General features: G+C 41.9%; 1 protein-coding gene and 1 non-coding gene across 4 annotated transcripts; both read right to left on the bottom strand.

Annotated features, from left to right (window-relative positions):
* Window positions 1-291: 291 nt before the first annotated feature.
* On the bottom strand, window positions 292-12,825 carry cmasa (cytidine monophosphate N-acetylneuraminic acid synthetase a). Of its 3 annotated transcripts, XM_015352143.2 has the most exons (10): window positions 12,722-12,825; window positions 12,395-12,438; window positions 11,377-11,747; window positions 10,903-11,045; window positions 10,346-10,501; window positions 9,677-9,810; window positions 9,140-9,234; window positions 7,974-8,145; window positions 5,566-5,719; window positions 292-4,308 (listed from the first exon to the last, which is right to left on the bottom strand). In XM_015352143.2, exons 3-10 carry the CDS (start codon window positions 11,697-11,699, stop codon window positions 4,094-4,096), a joined length of 1,392 nt encoding a protein of 463 aa, XP_015207629.2. In that variant the 5' UTR covers window positions 11,700-11,747; window positions 12,395-12,438; window positions 12,722-12,825; the 3' UTR covers window positions 292-4,093. The 3 variants fall into 3 exon arrangements, 2 of the variants coding, with proteins under 2 accessions (XP_015207629.2, XP_006633225.3); XR_011190108.1 differs by lacking the exons at window positions 12,395-12,438; window positions 12,722-12,825 and having other exon boundaries at window positions 292-786; window positions 2,136-4,308; window positions 11,377-11,876; XM_006633162.3 differs by lacking the exons at window positions 12,395-12,438; window positions 12,722-12,825 and adding an exon at window positions 11,979-12,069.
* A 150-nt stretch (window positions 12,826-12,975) lies between these two features.
* Window positions 12,976-13,116, bottom strand: LOC138240853 (U4 spliceosomal RNA). The gene has a single exon (XR_011190135.1). It is a non-coding gene; the product is annotated as a U4 spliceosomal RNA (small nuclear RNA).
* Between the last annotated feature and the right edge of the window lie 1,232 nt (window positions 13,117-14,348).

The following is a 14,348-nucleotide window of genomic DNA, read 5'->3' as shown; positions in this document are numbered from 1 at the left end:
AAGCTTAAATACCCAGTTACTGTACAACATCCATCCGTTTTCTAACCACTTTATCCAGTACAGGATCATGGGGGAGCTGGAGCCTATCCTGGAAAACTGCAGGTGCTCAGCGGGATACATCCTGGACAGGAAAACAGTCCATTGCAGGGCACACACACACTTGCACCTCCTTTAATTTTTCCACCTGGAGGAAAACCCCTCGAACAGGGGGAAGAACATCATTGAACATAAACCACACACCACATTCACTGCAATGTTGGTAAAACAAAAACTGGTTTAACAGACATTAAGCAAAGTTAAACATCCTTTATTGACAGTATTAGCCTTCTCTCACACAATGCTTCAGGTCCAACAGGTTTCACAAACCCGTCTTGACTGTCATTCAAAGAGGAGGAACACTGTTCATTGTGTTAGTAAATATTTAACTAAGCAGTTAGTAGCAAAGGGTATAATATAATGTGGGTGCTAAGGAGGAGCAGGCAAATACCTACAACGGTTTGCTTTCATCAGCAAGACCAGCTGAACATGCATTATTGTAGTGGAGCTAGTTTGGGCACAGTGATGTCATCGCCCTCCCTGCATGTAGCAGGGACCTCAGCCGCCTGGGTTGAGGGAGGTCGCCTTTAGCTCATGCAGCTGGTTCCATGATGCATTACGCCAGAGACCCGGGTTTGTGCCCTGGTGTTGTGGGATGAACCAGCGGGGTGGAGCGGCGAGGGCTCCAACCTGCGCAGAACCACGATGGTCACACTATCAAAGATGTTTGGTCATGCAGAACAGAAACACCTGACAACACAGAAAGAAGCAGGTGTAGCACACTGAGATTTGCTGTAATGTGCTATATAAATTCAATGCATTATTATTGTAACGCTACGGGGTTCACATGGGCGCCATCGCCGCATCAGGTCGGCCCCCCACCGTCGGGGACTCGAACCCAGGACTTAACAGGGACTCGGCTTGGTGAGCTAAAGAGAGATCTCTCCACAGCCTAGTGGCTGTGGTCCTGCTATTACAGGGAAGGGCGGTGACATCACCGCTCTGGTAAGCCGGCTCTTACACAGTGCCTGTCGGCCGTATGCATTACACTCTCCCCCGCTTAACTCGCCATTTATTATTAGGTGTGGATCACATTTACAGCTGGCCTATCAATTCAAATAAGTTCGGACTTTGATTTGCTGAGTTCCTTAACTTGTAGAGTGCACTGGCAGCAAAGTTATTAAGATGTATATATCTATACAATCATTAGTGTACAAAACATATACGATGCAGAGAACAAGACACAGCCCTGTGGTGATCCAATAAAGATGCAACATACTGTACATTAGATGACCATTTCTCCACTTTCACCTGCCAAGACCTGTTTGTTCAAAAAACTAAAACCATCTAATTGGGTTCCCATTAAATTCAAAATTCTTTGTGAGTTTCTGTGCCATTTTATGAATGGTTTAAGAGGAAAAATCAACAAAAGTCCACCACCTGACTTTACCTTGTGAAAGATGTAAATCCTTGCTTAATAAAGTGAGCACTTCATCACCTCCACCCCTCCCTAACCTGTGTGCAAACTACAGGGGATCAATAAGGTCCTTTATAATGCGTCTCTTCATTACTCTCCCCAGAGTTCTTATACAGAGGCAGAGCCACTGGCCGGTATTTGTTAAGCTCATTTGGCAAGGTATTTTGGGGGATTGGGAAAAATTTCTTCCACAGAGAGGGAATGAATCACATTTCTAAAAGACGTCTGAAAAACTAGATAAAATACCCTAGATTTGATCCGCTGAATCTGAAGAACGCTGCCACACACATTATCTCAGCCTGTATTCTTTCTTTCATTGATCCTCCTAAACCGTACACCTTCGCTATGTCAGTTTTAACAAGCTCCTTAGGATCAGAAAAGTGAGCACTGTTACAGGTATGTAAAACAATATCCAGGTGCTTTGCCAGTAGTTGGCCGTCCATGTTGTCTAACACAGGTAAATGACTGTGGATTTAATGCTTTTCCAAGCAACTCTGATATCACTGTTTTTCCCTGTAAAAAATTGTGAACTTTGTGAATGTACTGCAAGTTTCCATGTTGTCTCAAACTGGCATTCGAGTTCCCAGGAACTGGCTTACCTTCCCCATTCTCCCCCTTTTACCTTTTTCTGCACTGCCCTCCTCAGCTCTGGGAATTGTAACCGCTTTCCTCTCCTTTAAAACGCCTCAGGTTTCTTGAGTCAAGAGAGAGGAATCTCTTGTTTATTTTCAAAACAGGGTGGAGTGGTGGCTCTGTGGCTAAGGCTCTGTGCCTGTGGCTGGAAGGTTGCTGGTTCAAATCCTGCAGCTGGCAGAGGAATCCTACCCTGAGCAAGGCCCTTCGCCCCAACTGCTCTAGGGGACCCTGCACTCTGACCCCAGGCTCTCTCTGTATCTGTGTGTCTCATGGAGAGCAAGCTGTGGTAAGCAAAAGGATGAATCCCTAATGCAAGAAGTTGTATAGGGCTAATAAAGTGATGTTAAGGTTTATCATCAACTGCAGTTGTTGTTGTTGATGCTGCCACTTTTGTTTAAATGTAGACCACTTACAAATCTACAGCTCCCGATTTGTCTTTAGTAGATTTTGTTCTAGCAATAAAAACAAATTGCTGGTGCAACACAAAACCCCCAAGTTTATTCATTTAATCTGTTTTGAGGTTTCTGATGACCACACTCTTTTGTGGCCCAAAATGGACTGTATAGTGTAGCTTAGGGCACCAACCTGGTTATCTAAAACAAAAGAAAAACATGGCTGCTTTTCACATTCTTTCATATCTCACTAGTACAATAGGTTTATACATTTTCATGTACTAGTTTGAATACCAATGACTGAAAGAACTGAATTTGCAGCAGTCCTATTTTTCAAAGAAAGACTACAATCAAGCCCCCCCGTCTGATCTAGACCTTTTAAAAAAATATGTCATTCTCTGTAATCTCAAAACCTCAAACAAACGTATTCATAATTTAATCTGAAATAACTGGTGATCAATGCAATCATAATCAAACCATTTAACATGTACTGTACAGCATTGTGAAACTGAACAAGATAAAAAAAGCACAAAATATCAGCATCTTATTTCATGTGTACACATTTTAGATTCATATTTCATTTCAGATTTCTTTTTATAAAGGAGATACAAAATAGAACACAACATGAGAAAACAATCAAAATACATTAAAATACATCCGTTTTTTTAGAGCTAAAACACCTCAGAATTAAAAACAGAAAACAGTAGTGTTAATATAAAATGCTATTTTGCCAAAGCACCCACGCTTAGCTGCTAATCCTTTCTTTGAACAAGTCTTAATTTTTTAATTTAATCCTTTAATTAAACAGATAAATCAACTGAGGAAAAATTCTCATTCACCATGACAACCTGGGAAGCAGCCATTTATACAGCAGGGCATTCGCTGGAGAGGTCTGAGTGATGGACCTGTACCATGATCATGGGTACAAGAGCAGCTTCCTACATGGGATTTGAACCCACAACCCCTCAGCTGTATCCCCTTGAGATGCAAATTTGTACTGCTTAAAAGCAACATCCTTCAACACTATACAGCAGTTTTGTTATAACTTTTGTTACTATTTTAACAGGTTAAAAAACAGATGCTGTTTCAAATATTGTAAAAATTTGCAAACAACTGTATACTATCAAAGCAATTCGATAGTATAATTTTGTAAATGGTATGTTTTACAGTCACGCAATATTATTGGAAAAGGTAATGGGATACATTCGGAGGATGCACTTAAAAACTGCATTTTTACTTGATAGTGCAACAGAAAAATTTAAAAATTCCCCTCGAATAAATTCCACTAAAGGGATCCCAGGACCTAAGGAAGGAGAAATATCACAATTGGATCAGGTGATGTGTTAAACTTTGGGCCAAGCGGTCTCCCAAGGCTCGTAACTGTTCTTATGTTTTTAAACAATGATGACATGAGAGAACATGCCAGATTGTTGAGGGGAAACCCTAAAAAAAATAAAAAAAATAAAAATAAAAACAGAACTTTGATGTGGAGCAGGTTGGTTGGTTCGAACAGTTGGCTCCTGGACAGGGAGCAGCGTCCTTGCCGAGCGAGTTAAAAGGTGCTGCGGTCAATCCTGTCCTGGTTGGACTTGGACCGGGCCTTCTCCTTCAAGAGCAGGATGTGCTCGGCCAGCTCCCGCACCGCCCCCTCGCCCGCCGGGTTCCGACATGTGTACTTCGCCGACTTGAGAGCGACCCCGAGGGCGTCCGGGGGCACCCCACTTATTCCCGCCAGATTCAGACACTTCACATCCGGCTCATCGTAACCTGGGAGACGGCGGAGTGGTGGGACCAATGGCAGTTAATACAGCACAGGCTACGTGTAACAGTAACGGACTCCTTAAAGGGGAACTGCAGTCCCCGTTTCTCAGGTTCATTAATTCTTGGCAACAAAATAAATTCATTGACGTTATAGAGCGATTTTACACATTTTGAATTAAGCACAAAATCGTCAACTTTGTGAAAGTACTGTGAGTCACCATGTTGTCTCAGACTCGGATTCGAGTTGCCACGAATTGAAGCAGCCCTTCCTAATGTCATGTAATTCCTAATGTAGTGCCAAGTACGAGTGACTAATTACGGTGTCGCAGCAGACATTTCACAGCAAACATGCTCCAACGTGATCCGCACGCAGCATTAACAAGTATTTGTCGGCAAAACTGTCTGAAAATTGAGAGCGGTATTTCTATTGGACTTAAAGAGATGTAAAGGAACAAGTCAAGGTTTCTTTCATGCAAAACAGAGAAGAAAAGAAACACAACATTTCAGCTGTGGATCCTTCTTCAGGTGTCAAAGAGTTAAAGAGATGTATTCATAAGCCTACTTTTTTACAGTATAATAAGGCCACAGCATGTCACCAGATGTTTGTTGCCTCTGTTTTGTTCTGAATCACAAAACATGACACTGCACATAGATGGAAATTGTCCATTTTGTGATGTAAATTGGAGGTTTTACATGTTACTGTATACGTTTTACTTGTATTGTATTTTGAAATGCACTCATCAATGCTGATTCTAACCCCTAATATAAAACTATCATTGCAGTTCCCCTTTAAGCTAAAGTGTCACAATCATCACATATGTTACTAGCAATTACAATTTGAATAACATATACTATGTTCTAGGGTGAAAAAAACGTATTACCACATAGTATTATTATCACTGTTCAGTCTCTAATTGGCTACAGAAATCTTGTTGCTTGTTTTCAATATCATCACAGCTGTGCAATGATTTGAAAATGCACCGAAAACCTTCACAACACCTATCGTAAAAGAAGTGTTTTGAAGCTGTTTTTTCTTGCAATGTCTTAACTCGGCTTCTACAGTGGTTCATACAACATATGATTGCTAAGGCAACATGTAGCACTTGGAGCAGAAAGCCTCCTCTTCATTTCACAATATCGGAAAATAAAAATTAGACACCGACAGAAATGCAAGAACAGAGGATTCATGGCGTTCCAGTTGTCTTTTTGCGGTGGACCCATCACGAGCCACTCTGAATGAAAGGCGCAGAAGCAGGGACTCACCAAGATAAGCTACCTCATTCCATGTCAGGTTCCTTTCCTTCATGAGGGATTCCACTAGCTTCAGCTTGTCCGGTTCATTCTGTTGAAGCACGCAGCCCATCTTCCTGGCCATCAGTTTCTGAATGGGACAGTCACTGCAGGAGGTAAGCACCACCTGCAGCACAGTGGAAAGATGACAATATTTTATTATTGCCAAATGCTGTACTACCCTAGAGACACCACTAACCAAAATTGTATTACTAAATAAGTCATTTTTGCACTCTTTCTAAATATGGTTTAGAAATATAGTCTCACTGTATTATGACATTTAAGTTGTGCGTTAGGTGTCATTAGTTCTTTTTAAACAGATGGTGGGCAACCTTTGCAGCCAATAGTACTTAATTGTCCGTCTGTAGACGTTGTGGAGAGTTTAAAAAATCTGAGAACACATATTGATCACTAAGAAAACAGACAATATTTTTTAAGAAAGCAAATCAAAGGCTGTCTTTAATTCAAAGACTAAAGAACTTGAATGTCATTCGAAATGTCCCAGAGTTGGCATATCAAAGCCTTTTTGAGAGCATACTGGCATTTCATATAACAATTTGGTATGGAAACCTCGGGTTGAAATGTAAAACCAAACTGTCCAAGACTGAGAAAACAGCAGGAAAAATCATTGGGAAACAGCAGTCCCAGCAATTAGCAATTTATATAATGATACAGTTCTCAGAATAGTGAGAACCTCAGAACCTCACAGCTGATTCCACGGTATTCTCAACCCATAGCGCTCCCATCAGGGAGACAGTATAGGGTATCAGATTCACATAAAAACATAAGAAGTCCTTTGTCCTCTCTACAAAAAAACTGCTCAATGAATGTATGTAAATGTAGACCCTCCCACTACCTATTTATTCATCCATTTATTTATATATTACATACTGTTGTTCTGATTTCATGTATATTTATGTGATTTTATGTGACTTTCATGTTCTGCCATACGTGTTTTGTACTTTTATGCGAGAAGCCAAAGACAAGTTTCCACAGTAGTGGACAATAAAGTATTTATCTATTATCAATTTGTGTGTAAAACAATGAATACCTGATTAATGTTGTTTGTTCTGGAACAGCTAGAAAATCTGAATTAACTAATATCTGCATGAACAATGAAAGAAAAGGGACACTGTGTTTTCCCGAGGCACCTCAAACTTGTTTTCAGCAAGATATTTTTGCCAAATTCTGTGCCTCTCTAGCGATGTCACTAACTTTAATTATTTTATAAGACATTTTTACAGCCTTACTCAACATGGTTTAGAATAACTGTTCAAGGAGGCAGAGTAAAAGAGTAGAGGTAGTTAAGGTAGTTAAGTCAGAATGTTTCAGAAATAAATTACATCTCCTTAACAAGCCATGGATAAAGAGAGAGTAACTAGGGCATTCAGGGAGGATTCAGACAATAGATTAGTCTAGTCTAGAGTCCCACTCTCATTGCCACAGCTATAAAAAATACTGGTAGAAAACTGCAGACTCTGGAAGGCCAGACAACAAATTAGTTACTTATTAACTTATTAACAGGATGTTACACTACTATGAAATCCAGGCAGTAAAAGATTGTAGACTTTCTCTGATCTGCTCTAAGCAATAACAACCTATGTCTTTTTTTTAAACCTGACTTTTAAATTGCTTTTATAGACTATCATAAACATGTTGCACAGTTAAGAAGATAAAAAAAGAATAAGCTACGGCTGCAGTGGCAATAGATTTCTAAGCTTTGCCTTCTTATTTTGATTGTATTATTAACTACAACTAGTCTGTTATTAAGAATTATGAAATAATAATAATAATTGCTTATTCTGGACACTCCACTTAAAGCACTTTACAGGTAATGGGGACTCCCCTCCACCACCACCAGTGTGCAGCCCCACCTGGATGATGTGACGGCAGCCAACACTCCCCACACATCACCTATTAGTGTGGAGGAGCCAGTTCATCCATGTGGATTATTAGGAGGCAAAGGCCAGGGGGAAACTTGGTTAGGATGCCAGGGTAACACCCCTACTCTTTTCGAGAAACACCCTGGGATTTGTAATGACCACAGAGAGTCAGGACCTCTGTTTTATGTCTCATCTGAAAGGTGAGACAAAGCTTTTACAGTACAGTGTCCCCATCATTATAGAGGGGTATTAGGACCCACATAGACCACAAGGTGAGTGCCCCCTGCTGGCCCCACTGACACCTCTTCCAGCAGCAACGTTAGTTTTTCCCGGGAGGTCTCCCATCCAGTTACTGACCAGACTCACACCTGCTTAGCTTCAGTAGGCTACCAGCAGTGAGTTGCAGGGTGATATGGCTGCTGGCTATATCAGATACTAAGAACAACCCTAACAGGTGTACTGGTAGAATACAAAGAATGCAATAATGAATGTACATACCTCCACTCCCTGGTCCTGGAGCATTTTGATTCCCACACTGTCTTTGATATTAAAAGAAATCAGCTCTTCTCCATTGGCTGACAGGTACACCTGTCCGTTAGTCAGGCAGCCTTCAATATTACACACAAACAGCTTCACATGCTCTAACTTGTCCTTTCCAAAGTAGCCATACCTACAGGAAAGAGGAACAGAAGTCTGAATTATTGCTTATTCAAGGATGAAAGTAAAAGTATTTTGCGTAGATTGTGGTTCCGTTATATTGGGCGCAGAAAGTGGTCGAAATGTACTTTGCAAAAGCTCCATTCAAGTCTGAATTTGCTTAGCTACAAATTTCTGTCATATACTGTAAGTCATGCTTGAGATTGTGTGTACAAATACATTTAATATCTGTATTCCTTATGTTACAGTGGTCGTAAAGATCCATTAAGGTTTTTATACAGTGTTTCAAATTAGGTTTAGCATTCTGAGTTTTCTGGGTCTGTCACCTCTAAAATGTATTTTTATCAATAGTATAACATTACACAATGTTTGTTATCTAACATTTTTTGTTTTATTTTTAATGTTGATAAATATTTGTCATTTTTTCCACCAGAGAATAAAGAACTCACGTGCCCCAAAACTATCCACCGCTCGGGTATATCTGCAACATTGGGGTTTTAATTTTTTTAATTTCTCGCTCACTATTTTCACTACTGCTTATCTGCCACTCTATCTTTGTTGGTACTTTTCCATCCCTTTTTATTTTTTGTACCTGACACAGCCACCCCAAAGGAAGAAAATCGTATGCTTCCTGCTTTTTACAACAGAAAATGAAAAGTAATGAATGAAGTCCAGCATCTCGGAGATAAGGGAATCTAGCTTCTGGTATACCTAGCCAACTAGTCATGTTCACAGGTGATACCTAGCTGCAAACACTTTAGAAGCTGCAAAGGGCATTTTAAAGGGTGTAAATCAAATTTATGGTGGGACAAATACAAAGCAAGGGGCATGAAATGTCTTGACTTCATGGCATAGCTGAGTGAGCTCCTTGGATCAATTAATGACAAAAACGAACAAGTTGGACGGACTGAATGTGCTCCTCTTGTTTACAGATCTTCGTACGGTGACATTCATACTCATTCCAGCTATAATTCTTTTATTTATTTTAATAATTTATTGTTCTTAACCTGAGGACTCTTTGCTCTGCAACCGGCCAGTCAATATCCACATCAATATCCACGCTGTACTCTGGTAGCATTTCATAGTAGGACATCTTACCACCCTGAAATAAAACGGAATTGCAAATGACTTTAGTTAACACCGTATTCAAATCAATTTCTATTTTTAAGATCCAACACTCTCTAAAGATTGAAGATATTTATTTCCTGAACGTTGGGAAATTCATTGATTCTTTTCCCGTTTCATTAGCCTCAAACCACAATGCATCTACAAGCGAGGGGAGCTTTGGATCACCAGGTGTCCTCCGATGAAAAAGACATCCATCCTTAATGATGGGAGAGAAATGACTTTGGGTTACTGCAATTCACCTTAGAAATACCACCCATACAGCCTCATCTACCAAATCACATCAAACATGGTTAGCATGTACACTTAGACAGACCAATGAGGACCTGGGGAAATTCAATAGCTTAATTGCATGGCAATGAGAAATGAATAGATGCACTGATCATGGTTTGCCTCTGTTTTTAAAAGCATGTCAGTACCTGCAGGTACCCCTGTTCAACCAGCTCCCTGGTAGCGAAGTAGAAGGAGCCGTTCTCACACAGCTCTCCATCCCAGTCCTGCCGGCGCGGCCTCTTGGCTGGGTTCAAGTTCAGAGGCTTTGTGCACCTGTCTTCTGAAAAGTTCAAAGTGGGAATTTCACTCAGCTCCCAACACACACACACACACACACCTCAAGGACTGGTAGAAAAGCTTTCACCCACATGTTGTCTCTCCTCCTCCCCAACCCCCAGAGCTATTGCCAATTATTGGCAGCAGCTGACTTCTTCTGCTCTCGCTGACTTGAGTCACTGTAACGTCACTGAAATGAGACACTAGCAGGGTGGCATCCTCCGGGGCAGGGCAAGATCTGCCTTTCCACACTCTGAAAATACTTGAGATGGCGATCTGCCAGAAGGCGCTACTGAGCGCCAACGCTTCAGAGCAGACTCGATTGAGCCTCGATTCAAGCATTACCATCCATGTGCGTCGATCTTGTTGTGCAGTTAAAACTGCTGGGGCTGCATGAGGAGCACCTGACGACTCTAGCACTCTGCATCTGAAGCCAAATCACCATTTGTCACTGCTTATACAGCTGACGCGCCTCATATGACCACCCGCGTCTGAATTGTGCTCCAGTGCAGAAATTCCTAGTGCCCGGCCGAGAGTACCTCCTTTCCTGACCTCCTGCCAGCGGAAGTGGTGGCGCCTCACCACAGAGAAGACGGACTCGTAGCCCTCCTCCGTGATCATCTCCACGGCCTTCTTCAGGTGGAAGGGGTGTAGACATGGGGAGGTGGCCTGGATGTTGCCAACAATATCTACCTCTGCAACAAACAGGCAAGTCACACAAGCTTTTATATATCTCCCTGGGTCACGCCACTGCATCTCAGCCCAGTTCCTAACACTTATACCTCATGCTTTTTTTCTAAAATAATTTTAACATCCTAAAAAAAAAAAGGTTGACTACTACATTAGGATTATTTGGAGAAATTCTCTACAAGCAATGCTTTTCTTTCTAACAACTAGCATTCCCCCTGAAGGGTATTCCAGTCTTATTTTTTACTAACAAGACTGAAGAGAGAGCTTCCACGAGGTTACAGCCTGCATTTTGGATCTTTAAATCTTAAAGGATGAGAATGTCAACGAGCTGCGAAGTTACTAGGGAAGAAACGGAAATGAAAGTGAAAAGGAGGCCGATGGGGTTGGGGAGTTGGGACCGCCGTACCTGGGTTGAGTCTCAAGAACTCCTGGATGGTCTCTAAGGAGCTCGAGGAGTCTTTGGACACCTCGGGGCTCCTGCGGTGAACCTGCGCCCCAAAGGTCTTGGCAACCTTCTCGATCTCGTCATGGTCCGTAGAAACCCACACGCTGGTTAACAGAACAGATAAAAACAATAATGCCCAGGCATACTAGCCGAAATCACTGGCGGAACTTCAGACAGCTTATTGCATTTTAAACAGATACGGAAACATAAGTAAAAAGAAAGTCAACTGCAAGGATCTTATTGCACCCCGAACACCTTCAAGAGGCATAAGAGGCTGCAGTATTTGCAGCGGGTCTAGTGAATCCGCTGCATTTGCTCCATTTTCTTTTTTTTATAACGCCCGAGAGCCACAGGTTCGTGAAGATGTATTTATATTTAACCCCCTTCGCTCACATGTATGGACCGATGTCGGCTGGGTCGTAAAGGAGCCCCTACCTGTCAAACATCTCGGAGTCAATGGCCGCCCTCAGCACCCACCCGATTAACGGGACGCCGGCTAGCATCTTGATATTCTTCAACGGGATGCCCTTACTGCCCCCCCTCGCTAGGATCAGGGCCGCGAAGTGCCTCTTCCTACCGGGCTCCTCTTTCTTTTTCTTCGCCAGGGGGTTGCGCCCGTCCTCCGTTTTGGGGGCGCTGCCGGCCCCCGGTTTCTCTTTGGGATCTCCGCCGGGGCAGCTGAGCTTGTGTTTACGGGACGCGGCGGCACCGGAGCTCGCCCCGGCAGAGCCATTGAACTCCTCCGCAGGCGGATCCATGCTTTGCCGCAGCTACGTGCCGTGCGCGGAACCGCCAACCTGGAAATCCTGCAGGAAGAGGCAAAACTGTCACTATATAGTCGTTTTCGAGGGGGGCCCCGGCTCAAACAAAACAATGTCATGCAATCCCGTCAGGCTGAAAAATTGGAAACGCTACTTCCTAGGCATGTGTCGCCACTACCGTAAAATCAGGACTATAAGCTCATTAAACATTCATTTCTAGACTCGCTCCTCGAAAACACCGTACTCGCATCATAATTTATCAGACCCGATTCTCACCACGATTAAAAATTAGGTTACGCTAGGGCACCATTCAATCAATTCATTCGGCTTTAGAAATACTGCACATCGGTATGGTATCGCACACTACAATGAAGCTTCAGCAAAGTATTGCCACACTTTTCTACGTCGTACGGTAGCGACAAGAAACGTGACGTGTCGCAAAGTCCTTATTTGAATATTGTATTATTTCCCATCGCCCTTTGCTTTTGATCGGACTGCTATTTCATAAAAATAAAGCTACACGTTGCACACAAAAATACAAGACATACATAAAACCTTGTTTCATACCAACATACGTTTCTGAACTTCATGCGTGTGATTTGTAAACACGAGTGAAAATAACACTCCCTCCGCCCGTGCAAGACTCAATAAAATGACAAACTACGCGGTTAAGAAATTAAGTTGTGTTTTACCTCACTGCACCGTCTCTTCCTTTCTGAATGGCGACCAGGTAGGTCTGAAATAACAGGTTTTAAACACTTGTTTTGTATAACGAACGTTGTAAATATTTTTTTCGGCATAAATGTTCAAGTCACGTTAGAAAAAGGTTTGGAATTGGCGATTTGAACTACCAGCCGCGTCCGACTGACACACTGCCACTGCAAGGGGGTTTATACTAGAGCCCCCCTTCTGTCCGTTTTTTATATATTCTCAAGCGTTTCCCCTATGGAAAAAGAACTTGATTTCTCCAACACATGGAGACTGCAGACAGCAAAGGAACAAAAGTGAAGGTTTATAACCATTTTTCTTCCCGTTTCCCTCAGGAACCTGTAGGCGGTCCCATAATCGAAAAGCCATCTGTTCTTTCAGCCAAGAAAACACCTGTAGCTACTTATCGCAATAACTCCAAATAACAAAGTCATCACTATCTAACAACACCACTACTGGGACCTATGAAATACTGCAAACCCGATCAGTGAAATACACTCTGGTATTCAACCTACACTTAAAACATTGATCTTAAGATTCATCTGTTTTTTAACAACGTTATCAGTCTCCTTAGAGACTGTCAAAAATTGCCAATGCCGACTATATTTCAAGTCGTCACGGCGGGGTATTGGGAAAAGTTTTCAACTAGCAATAATCGCGCCTCGGATAAACCTCATAGGCTACGATACTGCCACTGCGCAAAGCTGACACCATGCTCTTTCCGAGAGGGTACCCACCTCTGTAACATACTCTGCTGGATATGGTAGTATGATATCGCCGGCATATTAGATTACAGTTCTGACACAGAAATACCATTAGAGTATTATTTTACTTTTGGTACTTCACTCTATTTATATATTTACCGTGCAACCGTTTTCATTTTCAGAAAATAGTCAGCGAAGTGTATAAAATAAATTCGCTAGGCATGCTGGGATGCAAAACCAGTTTATTACGTCACGCAGCGAACAGCCGCCTGGAAACGTAACCCGGAGGAAAGTGTTTTAAAAGTGGATTAAGCACAATTTTAAGCGATTACAAAAGGCTGTTTAAACGCATCTGTACGTGGTGGAAAACCGATCGGCTTCAGTCATCCCTTATGTAAAATTAGCTAACGAGGATATTTTTTATTGCATAAATACAACGGGTGATAGGTAAATTAGATAATTTGAAGTGTATTAAGACGAAAGTGAACTTTTCTCGTTGTGTTATGTCTTCTTTTTATAATCGATTATTGTGTAAAATACTGATTATCGTTCTTCGCTAAATAAAGCGAAAATGGTTACCTACTACGAATAAAATCTGAATTAAGTGATTATCCCCGTGAACTCCATCTCCCCCCTGCTTTCGATAATCGGACATACAGTAAGTGCAATACGATATTAACGTTGAGACAATAATTGGCGTTTTAATTATAACAGAGCAGAGGATGATCAGAGCACATCATCTTTACCTTTTTTGTACAGTACCTTGTTTTATTGCAGCATTTGCGCATACTGTATACATCGAATTATTAATTGCAATAAATGAAGATTTTTATCAGAAGCCGATACAAATTCTGACTCTGTAAGACAAAATATATAAACCTTTGAAAAGAAATTTTAAATTAGGAGTTGTAGTTCGTAAAAAGAACGAATCTCCAGTCTCCGCCGCAATCAGTTCCTGAATTCCTGCAATCAGAAACCTGATCTTTATATACACACTAAACCTGCTTTTTTCCCCGACAGACGAGTGTGAAAATTGATCAGTCTAAATTAGTCTTTCCTACACTTCTTGAACCCCTCCATGCTTACACTCCCCCACGCAGGGTCAGTTCAGTCGAGGCCGGTCCGCCGGTCACTGTCCCCTGGACTAAATCACGGACTTCTGGTCACTGTGCCTCTGTCTGTCGCTGCTGCTCCAGTGTTGTGCGAAGACCTTCCTCAGACTACGAGAGACAAC

The sequence above is a fragment of the Lepisosteus oculatus genome, chromosome 7, assembly GCF_040954835.1.
Source record: "Lepisosteus oculatus isolate fLepOcu1 chromosome 7, fLepOcu1.hap2, whole genome shotgun sequence".
In the NCBI taxonomy this organism is placed as follows: domain Eukaryota; kingdom Metazoa; phylum Chordata; class Actinopteri; order Semionotiformes; family Lepisosteidae; genus Lepisosteus; species Lepisosteus oculatus.
The sequence above is the reverse complement of the archived record's forward strand: the minus strand, read 5'-3'. Positions and strand labels throughout refer to the sequence as shown.